Below are 18,231 nucleotides of genomic sequence, written 5' to 3'. Positions count from 1 at the left end.
GCAACTAAACTGACATAAAGGACTTATTATAAATAAATGAATAAATAAATAAATAGGAAGGAGCTGTAATGTTTTAGTTCTTCTGATTCTTCAGCATGTTTTAAAGCTGTTTCTTTTTATTTAACTACCAAATTACTATTAATTAGGCAAAAATGATCAAATGCAAAATCAAGTAATTATTTTCTTGGTTCATTGGAAACATATGCATAGGTTTGAAAACATTACATGGTCTGATGCAAGGTTTTTCATTTTAAGGACTGATGTAAGATTTAACTTCTGTTTTAAGCCTTTAGTCGAAAAGCATCACTGTGATGATGGCCAATCGTTGCCACTATCTGCAGAAGGTGAAGTGTCATAACCACATATTAAAATATAATGTGTGTGCATCACATGAGAATGTGAAAACCACAGTGCTGCTTTCATCCTGATCATTTGTAGTGCTATCACTGGTCATGAGTGTTGGTGAAACAGGTAAGAGCTTCTTTCATTATCTTTCTTCAGATTCATTATCATCACACATCTTTTGTGTGTTTGTGTTAAAGAGGAGATAACTCACTCTAAGGTTTAACGTAAAAACGTGATTTTGTATTACACCTACAATAGTTTAGAACTTTCTTAAATGTAAATGTTTTTGCTGTTGTTTATTTGTTTTGTTTGTTTGTTTGTTTGTTTGTAAACTCTGACATCAAAGTAAAACTTCCATTATCACTGTGTTGTAACTTCTGTTGGGTTTCATAAGAACACGGGAGAACCGTAGTGACTTCCATTAAGACATCTGTTAAGTATGTAATGAATCTAGATCTAAACTGAAAGCTTGAACTGTGATTTTATGACAGTGAGAACTCTTAATATGTTTTTAACTGTAAAAAAAAAAATATTTAAAAAAAGAAAAAGGTGAAGCTGTCACAGATATGGAGTTTGGTGATATGGACACAATGCATGTGTGTGTATATATATTTTGTGGTGGGCATAGATTAACTTCAATATACAGGTCCTTCTCAAAAAATTAGCATATTGTGATAAAGTTCATTATTTTCCATAATGTAATGATAAAAATTAACTTTCATATATTTTAGATTCATTGCACACCAACTGAAATATTTCAGGTCTTTTATTGTTTTAATACTGATGATTTTGGCATACAGCTCATGAAAACCCAAAATTCCTATCTCAAAAAATTAAGCACTGCTGAGGTGTTATGGAGGCCCAGGATGCTTCGATAGCGGCCTTAAGCTCATCCAGAGTGTTGGGTCTTGCATCTCTCAACTTTCTCTTCACAATATCCCACAGATTCTCTATGGGGTTCAGGTCAGGAGAGTTGGCAGGCCAATTGAGCACAGTAATACCATGGTCAGTAAACCATTTACCAGTGGTTTTGGCACTGTGAGCAGGTGCCAGGTCGTGCTGAAAAACGAAATCTTCATCTCCATAAAGTTTTTCAGCAGATAGAAGCATGAAGTGCTCCAAAATCTCCTGATAGCTAGCTGCATTGACCCGGCCCTTGATAAAACACAGTGGACCAACACCAGCCGCTGACATGGCACCCCAGACCATCACTGACTGTGGGTACTTGACACTGGACTTCAGGTATTTTGGCATTTCCTTCTCCCCAGTCTTCCACAAGACTATGGCACCTTGATTTCCGAATGACATGCAAAATTTTCTTTCATCCAAAAAAAGTACTTTGGACCACTGAGCAACAGTCCAGTGCTGCTTCTCTGTAGCCCAGGTCAGGCGCTTCTGCTGCTGTTTCTGGTTCAAATGTGGCTTGACCTGGGGAATGCGGCACCTGTAGCCCATTTCCTGCACACGCTGTGCACGGTGGCTCTGGATGTTTCTACTCCAGACTCAGTCCACTGCTTCCGCAGGTCCCCCAAGGTCTGGAATCGGTCCTTCTCCACAATCTTCCTCAGGGTCCGGTCACCTCTTCTCGTTGTGCAGCGTTTTTTGCCACACTTTTTCCTTCCCACAGACTTCCCACTGAGGTGCCTTGATACAGCACTCTGGAAACAGCCTATTCGTTCAGAAATTTCTTTCTGTGTCTTACCCTCTCGCTTGAGGGTGTCAATGATGGCCTTCTGGACAGCAGTCAGGTCAGCAGTCTTACCCATGATTGCGGTTTTGAGTAATGAACCAGGCTGGGTGTTTTTAAAAGCCTCAGTAATTTTTTGCAGGTGTTTAGAGTTAATAAGTTGATTCAGATGATTAGGTTAATAGCTCGTTTAGAGAACGAGATAGGAATTTTGGGTTTTCATGAGCTGTATGCCAAAATCATCAGTATTAAAACAATAAAAGACCTGAAATATTTCAGTTGGTGTGCAATGAATCTAAAATATATGAAAGTTTAATTTTTATCATTACATTATGGAAAATAATATACTTTATCACAATATGCAAATTTTTTAGAAGGACCTGTAGATTAATCTGAAGAGAAAGTGACATACAGCCAAGTATGGTGACCCATACTCAGAATTCGTGGTCTGCTTGCACGCACACAGCAGCCATTTATGCGGCGGCGCCTGGGGAGCTGTTGGGGGTTCAGTGCCTTGCTAAAGGGCACCTATGTCATGGTATTGAAGGTGGAGAGAGCACTGTACATGCACTCCCCCCACCTACAATTCCTGCCAGCCCAGGACTTTTATTTGTCTTTAAAACTTAATTTGTTTAAAAATCAAGCTGCACTGTAAAAAATGTATTGTAGAATTTACAGGATTTTACTGGCAAAAAAAGTTGCCAATAAAATCCTGTAAAAATGATGTTAATTGCTGTAAAATGGATTACAGGAAATTACTACAAAGTAAATTACAGTTAATTGCTGTACACTGTAAAAAAAAAATAGTAGTAAAACAAAGAGCAGTGTTCATCATTTATGCTGCGCCCAGGGACCAGCTGGGGGTTCGGTGCCTTGCTCAAGGTTATAAATTATTAGTTTATTAAGTCATGTTATTGCCGGTCTGAGTTTCGAACCCACAACCCTAGGGTTAGGAGTCAAACTCTCTAACCACTAGGCCACAACTTTGTATTATATATAGTCTAAATAAATAAAAGAACATAACACGGGTCAAATAACTTTTTTTATTATTGAAAGTTTGTGTCCAAAGCACAAGGACATACCAAGTCTTGTATATTAACTTCTTTACTGAATGCATTTTAGACTGAACTCAACACATGGTACATAATGCATGTTAAATAAATCCAGTGTTATAATTATACCTTCATACGTTAGCAGTCTTGTGGCATGAAGTCACATGTATTTAACATTATTGTTTATTTTTAAAGGAACTATTACGTGAAAATTACTATACTGCGTATTTTAACATCAACCTAATCCACTGGTCAAAGTTACGTCCAGTGGACGTCTTTTTATGTCTTTGCAGAAGTTGAAAAGATGTCCACTGAGGAGACAGAATTTTTTTATGACGTCTTTTTTTTATGTTTTTTATGTCTTCTGTACGTCCGATATAGACGTTCACAGATCCTCCTTATAAGGTTCTGTGACTTTATTTCTGTCAGACATCTAGAGAAGCTCTTATTGAGAATTAACAGAGGTTTAAATGTTGCCGGCAGGAATTGTGGGTGGGGGGAGTGCATGTACAGTTCTCTCTCCACCTTCAATACCACGACTTAGGTGTCCTTGAGCAAGGCATCAAACCCCCAACTGCTCCCCGGGCGCCGCAGCATAAATGGCTGCCCACTGCTCCGGGTGTGTGTTCACAGTGTGTGTGTGTGTTCACTGCTCTGTGTGTGTGCATTTCGGATGGGTTAAATGCAGAGCACAAATTCTGAGTATGGGTCACCATACTTGGCTGAATGTCACGTTACTTTCACTTTCACTTTACTTGATTCATTTGAAGTCACCATTGTGGTGGAAAGTGTTTGGTTTAGTTGGGATCTTGGTCCAGTTATATCTTGTGTCAGCTTGTCTCTTGCTGTTGAAACTGTGTGTTATAAATAAGCCAAATAAGATGCTCATTTATGGTTGTGACTATGGATTTATTTTTATGGATAGAAACCTTGTAGAAATAATAATTTACTGACTTTTAGAAAACAGATCATGTCATCACAAACAGACATCAAGATTTTGGATATGCATCACATCAATGGTGACAATCAGAACAAAAAAGGCTGGAAAATAAGGTTTAAGAGTCTGTGCTATGGAGCTCTTCTGTTTGTCACCGTTGTTGTGATGCATATGCTTAATCTTGAAGTCTGTGTGTGCGAGTACTTTATCCTTTTACTTAAATTATTTCAAACGCATTCATTTTGTCCATCTTCAATATAAGTATTTTGCTCTTGGTGCCTGTTAGAAATATCAAACATAAGTTATTTTAAAATCTCAAATACTTATTATGTGATGACTTTCTCATCACCAACAAAGAGCTGATAACCCGTGAGCTCTTTTAATTTTGTCGTTTTAAAATACACCGTTACAGCAGCAAGAGACAAGCTAACACAAGAAGTAACTGGACCAAGATCCCAACTAAACCAAACACTTTCCACCACAATGGTGACTTCAAATGAATCAAGTATCAACATTTAAACCTCTGTTAATTCTCAATAAGAGCTTCTTTAGATGTCTGACAGAAATAAAGTCATAGAACCTTGTAAGGAGGATCTGTGAACGTCTATATCGGACGTACAGAAGACATAAAAACATTTTAAAAAAGACATCATAAAAACATCCTGTCTCCTCGGAGGACGTCTTTTCAATGTCTACAAAGACATAAAGATTAGGTTGATGTTAAAATACGCAATATAGTAATTTTCACATAATAGTTCCTTTAAAAACAAACAAAAATGTTAAATACATGTGACTACATTCCACAAGACTGCTCACGGATTAAGGTATAATTAACACTGGATTTATTTAACATGCATTATGTACCATGTGTTGAGTTCAGTCTAAAATGCATTGAGTAAAGAAGTTAATATACAAGACACATGTGCTTGTGCTTTGGACACAAACTTTCAATGATAAAAAAAGTTCTTTGACCCGTGTTATGGTCTTTTATTTATTTAGACTATTTGAATAATATAATGTCGTGGCCTAGTGGTTAGAGAGTTTGACCCCTAGGGTTGTGGGTTTGAAACTCGGGCCGGCAATACCATGACTGTATTTTTTTACAGTAACATTGAATTTAACTTGTAGTTTATTTTACAGCAATATTTTGTAGTTTCACTAAAGTACAGTATTTACCTGGCAAAAAAAATTGCCAATAAAATCCTGCAAATACCCCTAAATACAATATGATGTTGTAATAATTTAACAATGAAACTGCTTTAAAGAATAATTTTAACAGTAAACTACAAAATATGTATATAAATGCATTATCATGAGCTCTATCTTAATACATTTACAAATGAATAAAAATGAATAAAGTCAGTGATGTTGCAAATAAGTATTTATTAAAACTGGCAGAAAGACATTGCAAGGCTTTTACTGGTAAAATAAAAATGTCAGTCTTTCAACAGTTAAAATCTTATCATAAAAATAACATAGCATCACAAATAACTACAAATACATGTTAAAAAAATAAGCCATGCTCAGAGTAGAACATTAACTTTCTATAAAAATGAAGATCAATCAACAGAATTTGTATAACTTTTGTAAAAAAAAAAATGTTTTAAAGAAAATTATTAAAATAAAATGCTGGAATCAACATTTAGTCACAAATTATGTTGTTTGAGCTTATTTTCTATTAAATTAAGAATATTCCTGCAAAAGACAATTTAATAAATACATACTGAAAGTCCATCAACTTTCTGAGATGAGCACACACATGAGGGTTGTCCCTCTTCTCTGAGACTTTTCCACTTGTTTTGCCTCTATGTGTCCGTCTTGTATCCAGTGAGTGTTGTGATTCCAAGAAAACATCTACACATAAAAACAAGCAAAAACATCAGGATAAAGTTAAGTATCAAATGAAACTAACTCAATAAAATAAATGTCAAAATGCCACTTATACAATACAATCAGCATTTACCAGTACTTAAAAGGTTACTCCACCCCAAAATGAAAATCTTGCCATTAATCACTTACCTCCATGTCGTTCCAAACCCGTAAAAGTTTCGTTCGTCTTCGGAACACAATTTAAGATATTTTGGATGCAACTGGGAGGATTGTGACTGTCCCACTGACTGCCAAGTATATACAACTGTCAAGGCCCAGAAAAGTATGAAAGACATCATCAGAATAGTCCATCAGTGGTTCAACCGTAACGTTATGAAGCAAAGACAATACTTTTTGTATGCAAAGAAAACAAAAATAACGATTTATTCAACAATTCGCCTCCTCTACGCATCAGTGTAGCGCCATTTTGGCGAGTATCTGTTGAACTGCCGCTGTTCTGTGTCAGCTGGGTCACATGGACACACTTTCTATGTTCATTTACGCTTTGATTTGAACGAAAAAAAAAAAAAAACATCTTTGTTGAATGAAGTTGTTCTTTTTGTTTTCTTTGAATACAAAAAGTATTCTCGTAGCTTCGTAAAATTACAGTTGAACCACTGATGGCAGATGGACTATTCTGACGATGCTTTTCATACTTTTCTGGGCTTAGACATTGTTAATTGCTTGGCTGTCAATGGGACAGACACAAGCCTCCTGGTTCTCATTCAAAATATCTTAAATTGTGTTCTGAAAACAAACAAAGCTTTTACGGGTTTGAAATGACATGAATCACTGTTAATCACGTTGACAGTGATTGACTAAATTGTCATTATGGGGTGGAGTAACCCTTTAAACTAAATAAGTAACCTTTTTCACAAATGAAATTACTTAAGTAAAACTTGTTACCTTTAAAAAAATTCAAGTGTGCAAAAGATGCCTGCTCTTGGGATGCCAGACTGAAGTCCAGCTACCAAGGCCACTTGTCTAAATGTCAGGATAGGAGGCTATTGTGACATGATATTGCTTATACATTATAAGTTTATACTCAAATAAATATAAAAAGGATATATTTCTCAAGTATAATTAAGTGAACTTACCAGGAATTATGAATAAAGCCTCTTATCTTCAATCGTTCTCGGGCTGCTCCAGTCGGCTGGGTTTCTGATTTGAATGATGCGCGCGCAATCCCATAATGCCACACTACAGTAAGTTAGTGTAAAAAGCAGGAACTACAGTGACAACACCTGCTTCTTGTAAATGAATTACAGTTGATGTGGAAATATACTGTTAACAACTGTAAAACCTTATTTGACCCATAATGCATTGCGAATTACAGCTGCATCTTGTAAAATGTTTATACAGCAGAAAATACAGCAATTTTTTACAGTGTGGTCTTCAGCTGGAAAGACATTTAATTTTGGTCAAACTTTATAGAGTGAATTATTTTATGTTTATTTTATTTTATTTTATTTTTTGGGGGGTGGGGTGCGGGAGATTGCATGCAATGGCATGTTTCGCATGTTGGTCTAAGAGAACTGACCAGTGAATAGAAAACAAAACAAAAATAAATGTTTTTGCCTCATGTATAAGGAAAAGAAATGCTGGCATTTTATTCTCTCTCTGTCTTTGTTTTATAGTGTTGAGAATAGTAGTAAAATAAAGACAGAGAGAGAATAAAATGCCAGCGTTTGTCTGTTGATTTGCACTGGACAGAAAGAAGAAGGTGAGTTCCTGCAAGCTTAACAGTTTAACCACAGCGTGTTTCTAAACCAGTCACACTGAGTCTGACTAAACCTCAACAGACATCAGCATCTAGACTGACAATGATAATTATATTGTTCTATAAAAATTACAAATAAAGATAACTTTAAAATGGTCTTCGAATATATAAATCATGAATGAAACTGGTTCATTACAGCTTAAATATGCCACTGTTGATTTTTGTTGTTGTAGGTGTTGCTATGCTGATGTCAGTCAGAATGGCTCCTCCTCTTCCTCTGATGTTTCTGATCTTGATTCACGGTGAGTCTCTGCAACATTTTAGAAACACTGAAGCATTTCCCCACCATCTTTCAGCTGCTGATATTTTATTCACTTTATGAATTCTGTGTTTCAGGGGTTTCTAGTGCTGAATGGGGTGTGAGTTACAGACTTTCACACATCTGTGCACTAAAGGACTCATCAGTGATAATGAGCTGCACTTATACATACCCTACTGGATATGAGATCAGGAAAGTGTTCTGGACCAAAAACCCTGTACATGGTGAAGAGCCTCCAGATCTGTCTGAGGACCCTGAATACAGTCAGAGGCTTCAGTATCTGGGAGATGAACAGAAGAACTGCACCATCAGACTGAGTCATGTGACACAGAAGGATTCACACATGTACTGTTTCAGATTCACAACTAATGTAACAGATGGAAAATGGAAAGGTTATCCAGGAGTGACTCTTACTGTCACAGGTGACTTTGATGAGGTTCAGAGTGCGAATTACCCCACCATAATTGGGGGGTACTGCTCCTTCAATTATTCTATGACCATCATGGTCCACTACCATATCAATCCCCACCGTGATCGCCAAGTGCAACATGTGTTGTGCAACACACATACAAGGTCTAAACATGTGACAGAAGGCAATTAATAAACATGCGACAGTAGGCAATTATTATACAGTATATGAGAGGGTCGGGTCTTACCTCCATAAGACCTGCTTACTCTTTTGTTTGTATGCCCTTTCCTTTTCCTCATAGTGTCTCTGTGAATAAAATAAAATCTTAGTTTCATTAAGAAAGTATTAGGGTTCTCAGATGAAACTACATTTATCGAACTAAAAATATGAAATAATAGAATGTAAAAACAATACTAACCAATTAAAAACAAATTCCAATACTAGCATGTACTATTTAGCCTAGGCTTCTTGGCTCTTTTTATGTTTCCACAGGTTTCACTTATGTTATGTTTGTTTTTTAAATATCAGTTTAGTTTTAATTAGTTTTTAAAGTGGGATTTTTGAAAATGCTTAGTTTTAGTGTTAGTTTTAGTTACATCTTCTATACAGAATTCACACCCTATACAAATGCCACAGCTGTACAATTTTCACACCCTATACTAAATTTACCCTATGCAGTCAATAGCCTACTCGATCTGGATTGAAGCAGCAAACATTCAGTGTAAAAGTAAAAATGACATGCCATTATTTAATATTTGAATCACAGCTTATATATTGTTTTGACATCGACAACCACAATCAAAAAGTGCATTTTACCTCAAACTTACGAGTAGTTAACTTTCTAAAGAAGGCTCAATTGCTTCTCGGGTCGACATGAACACACTGACAAAATTATATTCAGAATGTAAAATATTTGTTATACCACTTTTTAACGACAATATTTTTCCCACCTAGTTTTCGGGGGTTTTCCAGTGGACGTCTTTTTATATCTTTGCAGACGTTGAAAAGACGTCCACTGATAAGCCAGAATGAAAGTTTTTATGACGTCTTTTTTTGTTGTTATAAAACAAAATGTGGCAGAGAGCATTAAGATCAAGCAGTTATCATCTTGCTTTTAATGGCAATTAAACTATAGCACAATAAGTTTTTAATGTTTTGTTGCAATTATGTATTTATTTTCATGGACAGACACCTTGTAGTAAGAAAGAATGTACTTTTTTTTTTTTTTTTAAAAGCATCATGTAGTCACACACAGACATCAAGATTGTGGATATGCATCACATCAATGGTGACAATTAAAACTAAAAAGTCTGGAAAATAAGGATGAGTTTGTGCTATGAAGCCGTTTTGATTGTCACCATTGTTGTGATGCATATGCTAAATCTTGATGTCTGTGTGTGAGTACATGATGCTTTTGATTAAAATATTTCAAACGCATGCATTTTGTCCAACTTCAAAATAAATATTTTGCTCTTGGTGCCTGTTCTGTAGAGTCAAACGGTTTAGGAGTTATATACAAACAAAACTTATTTAATGACTTCAGATACTAGTAATGTGATGACTTTATCATCACCAACAAAGAGCTGATAACACCTGAGCTCTCTTAAATTTGTCTTTCTTTGCTACAACAACAGTGTTTCACAAACACACAGTTATAACAGCCAGAGACAAGCTAACACAAGAAGAATGAGGACCAAGATCCCAACTAAACCAAACACTGTCCACCACAATGGTGACTTCAAATGAATCAAATATCAACATTTAAACCTCTGTTAATTCTCAATAAGAGCTTCTCTAGATGTCTGACAGAAATAAAGTCAATCTAATGAGTGAAGCCGTTTGTGTAGATGTTTGATCCTACTCTGCTGAGATCTTCAGAGATTTAATGTCTTTGATTTGCAGATGATTTTACCACATGCTCAATCATCAGTTATTTCATTTTTTCATAAAGATTTTTTTATTTTCTTGATTTTAGGACAAACACAGTGTCTGGATATTACATTGAAATAACATGAGTCTAAATAAAATGCATCCTGAGACTGTTGATTTGGTCCCGAAACAGTATAAATTATGCCTAAATGAACCTTAAATGATGTTGAAAATATTTCCACTGACCACTTTTGAACTAGTTTTTAACCTTGTAAGGAGGTTCTGTGAACGTCTAAATCGGACGTCTGCAAAGACATAAAAAGACGTCCACAAGACGTCAACTGGACATAACTGCCCAGTGGGATGGACCCCCCACCCCAAAACAAAAAAACAACAACTGATATCTCTGTCCCTGTAATTCGAACTATGATGAGGTTTCACTCTTCTTCTGTGCATTATGTTGAATAATAATCAGTGTATGACAGCAGCACTAGATATATGTGTGTGTTGTGTTCAGATCTTCAGGTGGAGTCTTCTGAGACAGTAACAGAGGGAGATTCAGTCCGTCTGACATGTAAAAGCAGCTGCGCTCTGACTGACAGAGCAACATTCATCTGGTACAGAAACTCACAGCCATTAACTGAGAGAAGAGACAGAAACAATCAACTCCTGCTGCAGTCAGTCAGAAGAGAGGATGCAGGCAGATACAGCTGTGCTCTACAGGAACACACTTACATCTCTCCTGCTGCTCAGCTCAATGTCACCTGTGAGTACAGATTCATTAGTTTTATTTATTAACTTATGTTTATGTTTGAAACATGTCATGTTTGTTCTCTTTAGATCCACCAAAGAATGTCTCAGTGTCCATCAGTCCATCTGGTGAAATAGTGGAGGGAGATTCAGTGACTCTGATCTGCAGCAGTGATTCAAACCCACCTGCAGAAATCAGCTGGTTTAAAGGAGGAATGATTGTAGGATCTGGAAGAATCTACAGCATCTCAAACATAAGCTCTGATCACAGTGGAGAATACAAGTGCAAGTCCAAAAACAAACATGGAGAGAAATACTCTGAAACTGTGACTTTAAATGTCATGTGTGAGTTAATGACGGTACAGTAACAGACATTTATTTATTTATTTATTTATTTTTAATTGCTAATTTTATGAATGTTCTAGATCCTCCCAGGAATGTCTCAGTGTTAATAAATGGACCTGCTGAAATAGTGGAAGGAGATTCAGTGACTCTGATCTGCAGCAGTGATTCAAACCCTCCTGCTCTGAACTTCAGCTGGTTTAAGGAGAATCAAAGCTCCTCTGTTGGATCTGGACAGAGTTTCAGTGCACAACAGAGTGGACGCTTCTACTGTGAAGCTCACAATCAACACGGATCTCAGAGATCAGATGCTGTTTCTGTCACTGTTAAAGGTAGAGCTCATTTACTCTTTCTAAAGTGAAGCAAATGGATCTGTTCAGGTGTTTTACTCTTGTCTCTGTTGTAGGACGTCTGGTGATATTGTACATATCCATTGGAGTGGTTTCTGGAGCTTCAGTTATCATCACAGTGCTGCTTATTTTGTAAGATGTGTGCAGTATTTGATTGACGGTACTTAACCTAATTTATAACCCTCAGTAAAAGAAAAATGTAGTGGCTAGTTTAGCTTTCTACAAATATTGAACTTGTTGGACTTTTTTCTCTTTGAAATAAAATGTGAATAATGCTCCACAAAGTTGACCAAAGAAATATAATCCCATCATAGAAATGCATTTCCAATATTGTGAGTCCAATATTGTTATAATACAATACAGTAATTTTATACTCTTTTATCTAACACATTTGTTGCCTTTAAGGAGAAGCAGGGGGAAAAGGATAAAAGACAATCTCGAAACTCAGGTGAGCAAATTTACTTTAATTGTCAATAGTCTAATTACTAAATGAACTGCACTGCTAAAAAAAAAAACACCTGTGTGTGTGTGTGTGTGTGTGTGTGTGTTTGTTAGTGTATATATATATATATATATATATATATATATATATATATATAATATAGCTGGTGTGTACTCATATTGTGAGCTCATCACGTGACCATGTCACTGTGATAGTGCTGAGGAACAGGATATAGTATGTTCCCCTGGTGACCTATATTTGAACTGTCTCTCAACCTGCTCAACATTTTGAATTCACTATAAGCTCACATAGTACTCACACTGTGAGTATCAAAGTATGAGATTGGTGTGATGTCACCGTGACTGGATTTTAAGAAAAAACTAGCAGTTGTTCATATCTCCTGACCACTAGATGGTTCTGTCATGAAACTATGCAGGTACCCTCAGATCACTGTTGTTATAAAAGACACCAGGGGTGCTTTTCAGTATACCTCCTCATTTTCTCGCTCCTCCATTCTATGACCTAGAAACCAGTTGAGCTCAGCCATATTTTAGGACATCTTAAAGGGTTAGTTCATCGAAAAAAATCAAAATTATATTATTAATAACTCACCCTCATGTCGTTCCAAACCCGTGAGACCTCTGTTTATCTTTGGAACACTGTTTAAGATATTTTAGATTTAGTCCGAGAACTCTCAGTCCCAGCTCTGTCTGGCTCGGCTCGGTGTTCATCTTCAGCTCTCTCTTCACATCAGTTCAGTCAGTTTACTGTTTGAGTACAGGAATTACTCCAGGATATTGGTTTGTTTGAACTCAAAGGAAGTGTCAGCCACATTAAAAAAGTTAACAGCTTATGTCATTTGTGGATTAATGCGTATTGGAGACGCGAACCGTTTAAACCAATTCAGTTCGATTTGGTGAACTGGTTCAAAAAGATCTGGTTACATCGAATGATTTGTTCGTGAACCGGATATCACAAACTGCTTTGTTTTGAAATCTCTCACAACAGACACGGAAGAGAAGACAATGCTGAATAAAGTCATAGTTTTTACCAGCAGCAGCACGAATTATGTGCCCAGCTACATCTGATTCAAATTTTATTCTAATTAACATTGAGCGGTGGTTTCAGACATTACAGTGCTTCACTCGCACTGACTCTTATTCTGCCTGAAAGAATTAAAAGACTGAAGCTGAAGGTGGAGCGATTCAACCAATCAGATGAAAGCAGCGTTTCAGGTCCACCCACAAGTGCGAATGAAATATTGAAGCCATAAATCGAAATGATCAAAACGTACACGGACCAACTGTCTTGTCCATGTTCTCTCACTTGAATCCTCTTCTTGAGATTTGAGTCTCTTGACCTTCTGCAAGCCCTGCCTTGTTCACGCAGTGATTGACATGGCGGGAGGGGGCGGACACGTGATCGGCTCGGAATGCATTTTCAATGTGCACATTGAATTTTGCTACATTCATTGCAGGACATTGAATGAAAATGCAATCGTAAGTGTCTGACTGTGAGTGTTAATGCAATTAAGAAAAATAGCATTTGAATGATAATTTTGCCACAGTTTTTGCTTGAACATGTTATACATATCTAATCATTTCTGTAATATATTTTCATTTTAATTTTGCAACTTATAAAAGCGTTAAAATTACTATTCATTTTACATATTAAAACTAGTGTGTGAAATGGCAAATGAAAATTATGTAATTTAATTTTCATTTTCATTTTGCACCAAACATTGCACAAATGTATTGGAAAATGTAAATGTAAATACAGAAATCCATTGCCCTTTTACATATTGCATTGTCATTTTGCATATTACATTCCAAATTGAATATTGCTACCCATATGCTTTCATACAAGTATACTTAAATCTAATTTTAAGTATATTCATGAGGAGTACACTAGACGATTTTAAGGCTGATTCTAAGCCAGATTTGTGTCCCCGAATGATCAGGGTGTGTGGCCGAATTCGAGGCTTGTCAATTTTTATTTTACTTTTTTCCAAATTATGTCATGACTTAGGTCTGAGTTGCAGTGTTTTTGAATTGGTGTCTGTGAGCCTTGTCTCTGAGCACATGGGTTATGTTTTGGCAGCTCTTGTGTCCTGCTCTCAATGTGGTGTCTTCCCCCCTCCCACTCGTTATCCTTAATTCTCTGTGTTCTGTCACACCTGTAGCCACTCTTTCCTCATTATCTCTCCCCTATTTAAGTTCCTCTAGTGCTCCGTCTTTTGTCAGACCGTTGTATGTCATGCAATGCTTTGCTTGGTGACCGTCTTGTCTTATTTGCCTAGCCCTGCCGTGTTATACATTTACATTACATTTAATCATTTAGCAGACACTTTTATCCAAAGCGACTTACAAATGAGAACAATAGAAGCAGTTAGGTCAACAAGACAACAACAGTATACAAGTGCCATGACAAGACTCAGTTAATCTAGTATAGAACGCATAGCCAGGATTTTTTTCTATAAATGAAAAGACAAGAAAAGGCAAAGTGCTAGTATTAGTTGGTTAAGTGCAGGCAAAAAAGATGTGTCTTTAGATGTTTCTTGAAAATGAGTAAAGACTCAGCTGTACGAACTGAGATTGGTAGGTCATTCCACCAGCTTATGTTGTAATAGGCTCCAAGGATTGTTTAAATTTTTTGTTTCTATCTAGAACTGTTCCATCTCATCCTGACAGACTTTACTGGTTCTGCTTCCAGCCCTGGCATCTCATTTCTGTTGGGACCCCGATACTTTACTCCAGCTCCTCTCTGCACGCTAAATGTTCTCTTTCAGGAGTTCAATGGGCCTTCGACGTTGTGTTCCCAATGACATTCCGGTTGTTGTGACATTTTTATACTGCATCCCCAATGACGCTCTGATTGGTGTGACTTTGACGCTGCATCACGGGTTCCCGCTGATGTGCTCTTGGTGTGATCCTTCATTTTGTTTTGCCTGTTTGCCCAGTGAGGGCGTAATAAAAACATTATGCTTATTTAACTGCTTGATTGAGACCGAGATTCCGGATTCTCCATTTGTTTTTCTTTTCTAGTCATATTTGATCTTGTGAGTCTCCATGAGATCTTATGTCACTGTGAAATCGTTCCTACAATCAGCAAATGTGTGATTTTTTCAGTCTGGTCAATTTGTCTAGTGTGCGCATTCAGAAGATTACTTGGCCTTTGTGGTGGGATGAGCAAACGACAGACACAGTGGGTCTGACGTCAGGCCTCAGAGTGGCTTTTATTAACAGAAAATAAACCAAAAGAGGGAATAAAAGTGTCCAAAGGAGGAGAGTATACAAAACAACAGGGAATCTGGTGTCCATGTTGTGCTGCGGGGTTCGTGTAGGTAGGGCAGTGTTCATGGAGGAAGGGTCCAGGTAAGTGGCGGAATCCGGTGGCCACACGCGCTCCCCTTGTCTGTTCGGGGCGCAAGGGGCGGCAGCTTCTTTTAGCGGCTTCATCCTCCTCACTGGCCGCGAGGCTTGCAGGGGATAGACGGCATGACCTCCTCATCCAGACCGCGGGTCCAGCGGCTCACTTCTCTCGGGTGGCACGGGAGTCCCTCAGCGCACCCTTCCTGGACCCACAAGGACACCAGTGTGCATGGATGGGGAAGAGACCGGTCTCCTGAGGAGAGGCACGTTGGGCTTTTCAACAGCGGAGGTCATGAGGCTCCATTTCCATCAGGTGTGCCCCATCACACTCCGCCAGCCCTGGCTCACCCAGCCCCCCTTGTCTCTCACACACCCACTCCTGTCAGGAGCCTGGTGAAGGGCGGCGATTTAGGATGGGGTGCCGATGATAATTAGGGGTGAGACAGTTGACTCGTCACACCTTACTAAGGCTAAAAATTGGTTGAAACTGTCTTCATGTCTGTAGTCTCCCATGGCTTTAAAATGGGTTAAGATTTGAATATCATCTAGTGCGTGCCCAGCGTAATTAGACAGATTGACATCCCTGAAGTTTTACTGACTTGGTGTTATACTGTGGTTTCACGAATTCACGCTTACATACAGTATAATTAGCTGAAGTATGATAATGTGTATTTGGTGTGCTGTCCGGGGAAGGGCTCAAAGCTCGGTAATAGCCAGAACCTAGAGAACCCCAAAATTAACTCGAAGAGAGGAGATGGGGTGTAGGTGTCATGAGTCTGGGCCCTGCATTTTGTCCTCTCTCCACCAGTTGTCGACATCTCCCTGACTCCATTCCCAAAACTCTACAAAGCTCGTCACCTACTCACACACACACAGCTGTTCCCCATTGTCACAGACCATATATTCTCGTCTCACTCACAATTGTGCCTGGCTGTATTAATTGTGTATTTGTATTTTGAGTGTTACTTGTATTTAGGGCTGCTGCGATCACGATCGGCCGATCGTTAATGCGCATCTCGTCAGTAAAGCCGGTTCTCTAATCAGCAGTAAATACCCTCAGGTGCGTGATTTCACATAGAGCAGCTGTTACTACACAGAGCCGTTGTTAACTGAGAAGATGAGCAAATAAACGCTGAAAATGAAGTGGATTTGCGCATCTTCACAGCTGCTCTATGTGAAATCACGCACCTGAGGGAATTTACCGCTGATTAGAGAACCAGCTTTACTGACGTGATGCGCATAACGATCGGCCGATCGTGATCGGAGCAGCCCTACTTGTATTGCTTGGTTTATGCTTGTGATCTAGTCGGGCTGGAATCGTTCCTTAATTTGTTTTGTTTTGCCTTGTTGGCCTTTTCAGTTTATTAAACAGTTATTTTCCTGCACTTGAAACCATACCCTGTTTTTCCCACGGCGCTCACTTAACGCAGTAGAAGGGATGTTGCTAAACCATCAATGGATAAGTCAGCTGTATTTATACTATGGTGTTGATTAACTTGATTGTGCTTCACCGGTTTTGATTAGGCTGACACGCTCCTCCCAAACCTTGTTAAGAAAACATCACGTGTTCCCTTCATTTTTGAGCAGTATATTATCTACAACACTGAAAGTCCTAATGCAGTTGTGAGTTGTTTATTAGCAATGGTTACATATTTAATCTTTACTAATATCTCTGCTTCTTCAATGTCAAAGATGAATCATTCCAGACCTGAGGATGACAGATACAAAGCACCTGATGTTGATACGACTGAACGTTTGTATGAGAATGTAAGAGTAAGTTATCATTATAGTCAGTTCATTGGTGTGGATACAAATATGGTTATTGTTGTAGATGATATTTTAGTTATCAACTATTTGTCAATATTTTCTCTATTCTCTCTATTTTTCATCTTTAATGGCAAAGATGAATTATTCCAGAGCTCATGATGACAGACTTAATGATTATGATTTTGAGTCAACTGAACCTGTGTATGAGAATGTAATGGTAAGTGATTTCACTCTTGATATCAAATGTCTACTGACTAAGTATATGGTGCACAGCATACAATTCACTGTTTAAGATCAAGTTATTCAAGTCCTTTTATACTGACCAGAAATTTGAAGTGTATAATTTAGTCATGAAGTTATTCACAAAATCACTTTCTTCCTTTTAGCAAGACAGGCCATAGTGTTTGGGACGTGTGGCAAAACATTTTACAGCCTTTTTCTGTTTCTCTGTGGGAGCAGCCTGAATGACTGACAGTGTCTTGATTTACAGAAATTAATTTAGAAACTGGTTCTATCACAGAGTGACTTACAAATGATAAGCCTTACGTGCTGAAATTTCATTTGACTGTATTTTAAGCATAAACCTATTATACGAATTAGAATGAAAACCATCTTAAATTACAACACACAAAAACTACATATAAAAACTAATATAATCATGTAAGATCTCATTGAATGTTAAATTTAACAACTAACATTTTATGTTAAATTTGCCTATTCTGTGTTTTTAAAGATATTGTATATTACATTTTTATTAAAGTGTATTGTCATAACGCAGGTTGTGTCTTTACTTTTTATTTACAAGTGTTTGACCAGCAGATGTCCTCTGCAGGCTGTGATCAGAACAGTGAATCATTTTACAAAGCAAATGATTCAGTTGATTTAAATGCGGCGAGAGGCGTCAGGCACTGGAGGCAATTGTGTGAAACATTAACAATTATACTAACATTCGATTATGCCACCCGGTATATACCAGGAACTACCAGCCCCAGAACAGGGGAC

At 37.6% G+C, this 18,231-nt stretch overlaps 1 protein-coding gene and 1 long non-coding RNA gene across 2 annotated transcripts; both read left to right on the top strand.

Moving 5' to 3' along the window:
* Positions 1-419: 419 nt before the first annotated feature.
* On the top strand, positions 420-12,312 carry LOC132144271 (B-cell receptor CD22-like). Its single transcript, XM_059555051.1, has 9 exons — positions 420-471; positions 7,844-7,912; positions 8,007-8,351; positions 10,725-10,973; positions 11,048-11,302; positions 11,383-11,631; positions 11,706-11,781; positions 12,055-12,097; positions 12,307-12,312. Exons 1-9 carry the CDS (start codon positions 453-455, stop codon positions 12,310-12,312), a joined length of 1,311 nt encoding a protein of 436 aa, XP_059411034.1. The 5' UTR covers positions 420-452.
* A 4,749-nt stretch (positions 12,313-17,061) lies between these two features.
* LOC132144138 (uncharacterized) lies at positions 17,062-18,198 on the top strand. The gene is made up of 3 exons (XR_009434328.1): positions 17,062-17,235; positions 17,366-17,446; positions 17,616-18,198. It is a non-coding gene; the product is annotated as an uncharacterized LOC132144138 (long non-coding RNA).
* The last annotated feature ends 33 nt before the right edge of the window (positions 18,199-18,231 follow it).

The sequence above is a fragment of the Carassius carassius genome, chromosome 7 (assembly GCF_963082965.1).
Source record: "Carassius carassius chromosome 7, fCarCar2.1, whole genome shotgun sequence".
NCBI classification, from domain to species: domain Eukaryota; kingdom Metazoa; phylum Chordata; class Actinopteri; order Cypriniformes; family Cyprinidae; genus Carassius; species Carassius carassius.
Note: the sequence above shows the minus strand (reverse complement) of the source record. Positions and strands in the feature narration are given on the sequence as shown.

What these genes read in the sequence shown, in the direction of transcription:
- LOC132144271 (XM_059555051.1), top strand. An exon ending in TGTTTCTGTCACTGTTAAAG is followed by an intron (nt 11,632 to 11,705) that starts GTAGAGCTCATT and finishes TCTCTGTTGTAG; the next exon opens with GACGTCTGGTGATATTGTAC. An exon ending in ATCACAGTGCTGCTTATTTT is followed by an intron (nt 11,782 to 12,054) that starts GTAAGATGTGTG and finishes GTTGCCTTTAAG; the next exon opens with GAGAAGCAGGGGGAAAAGGA.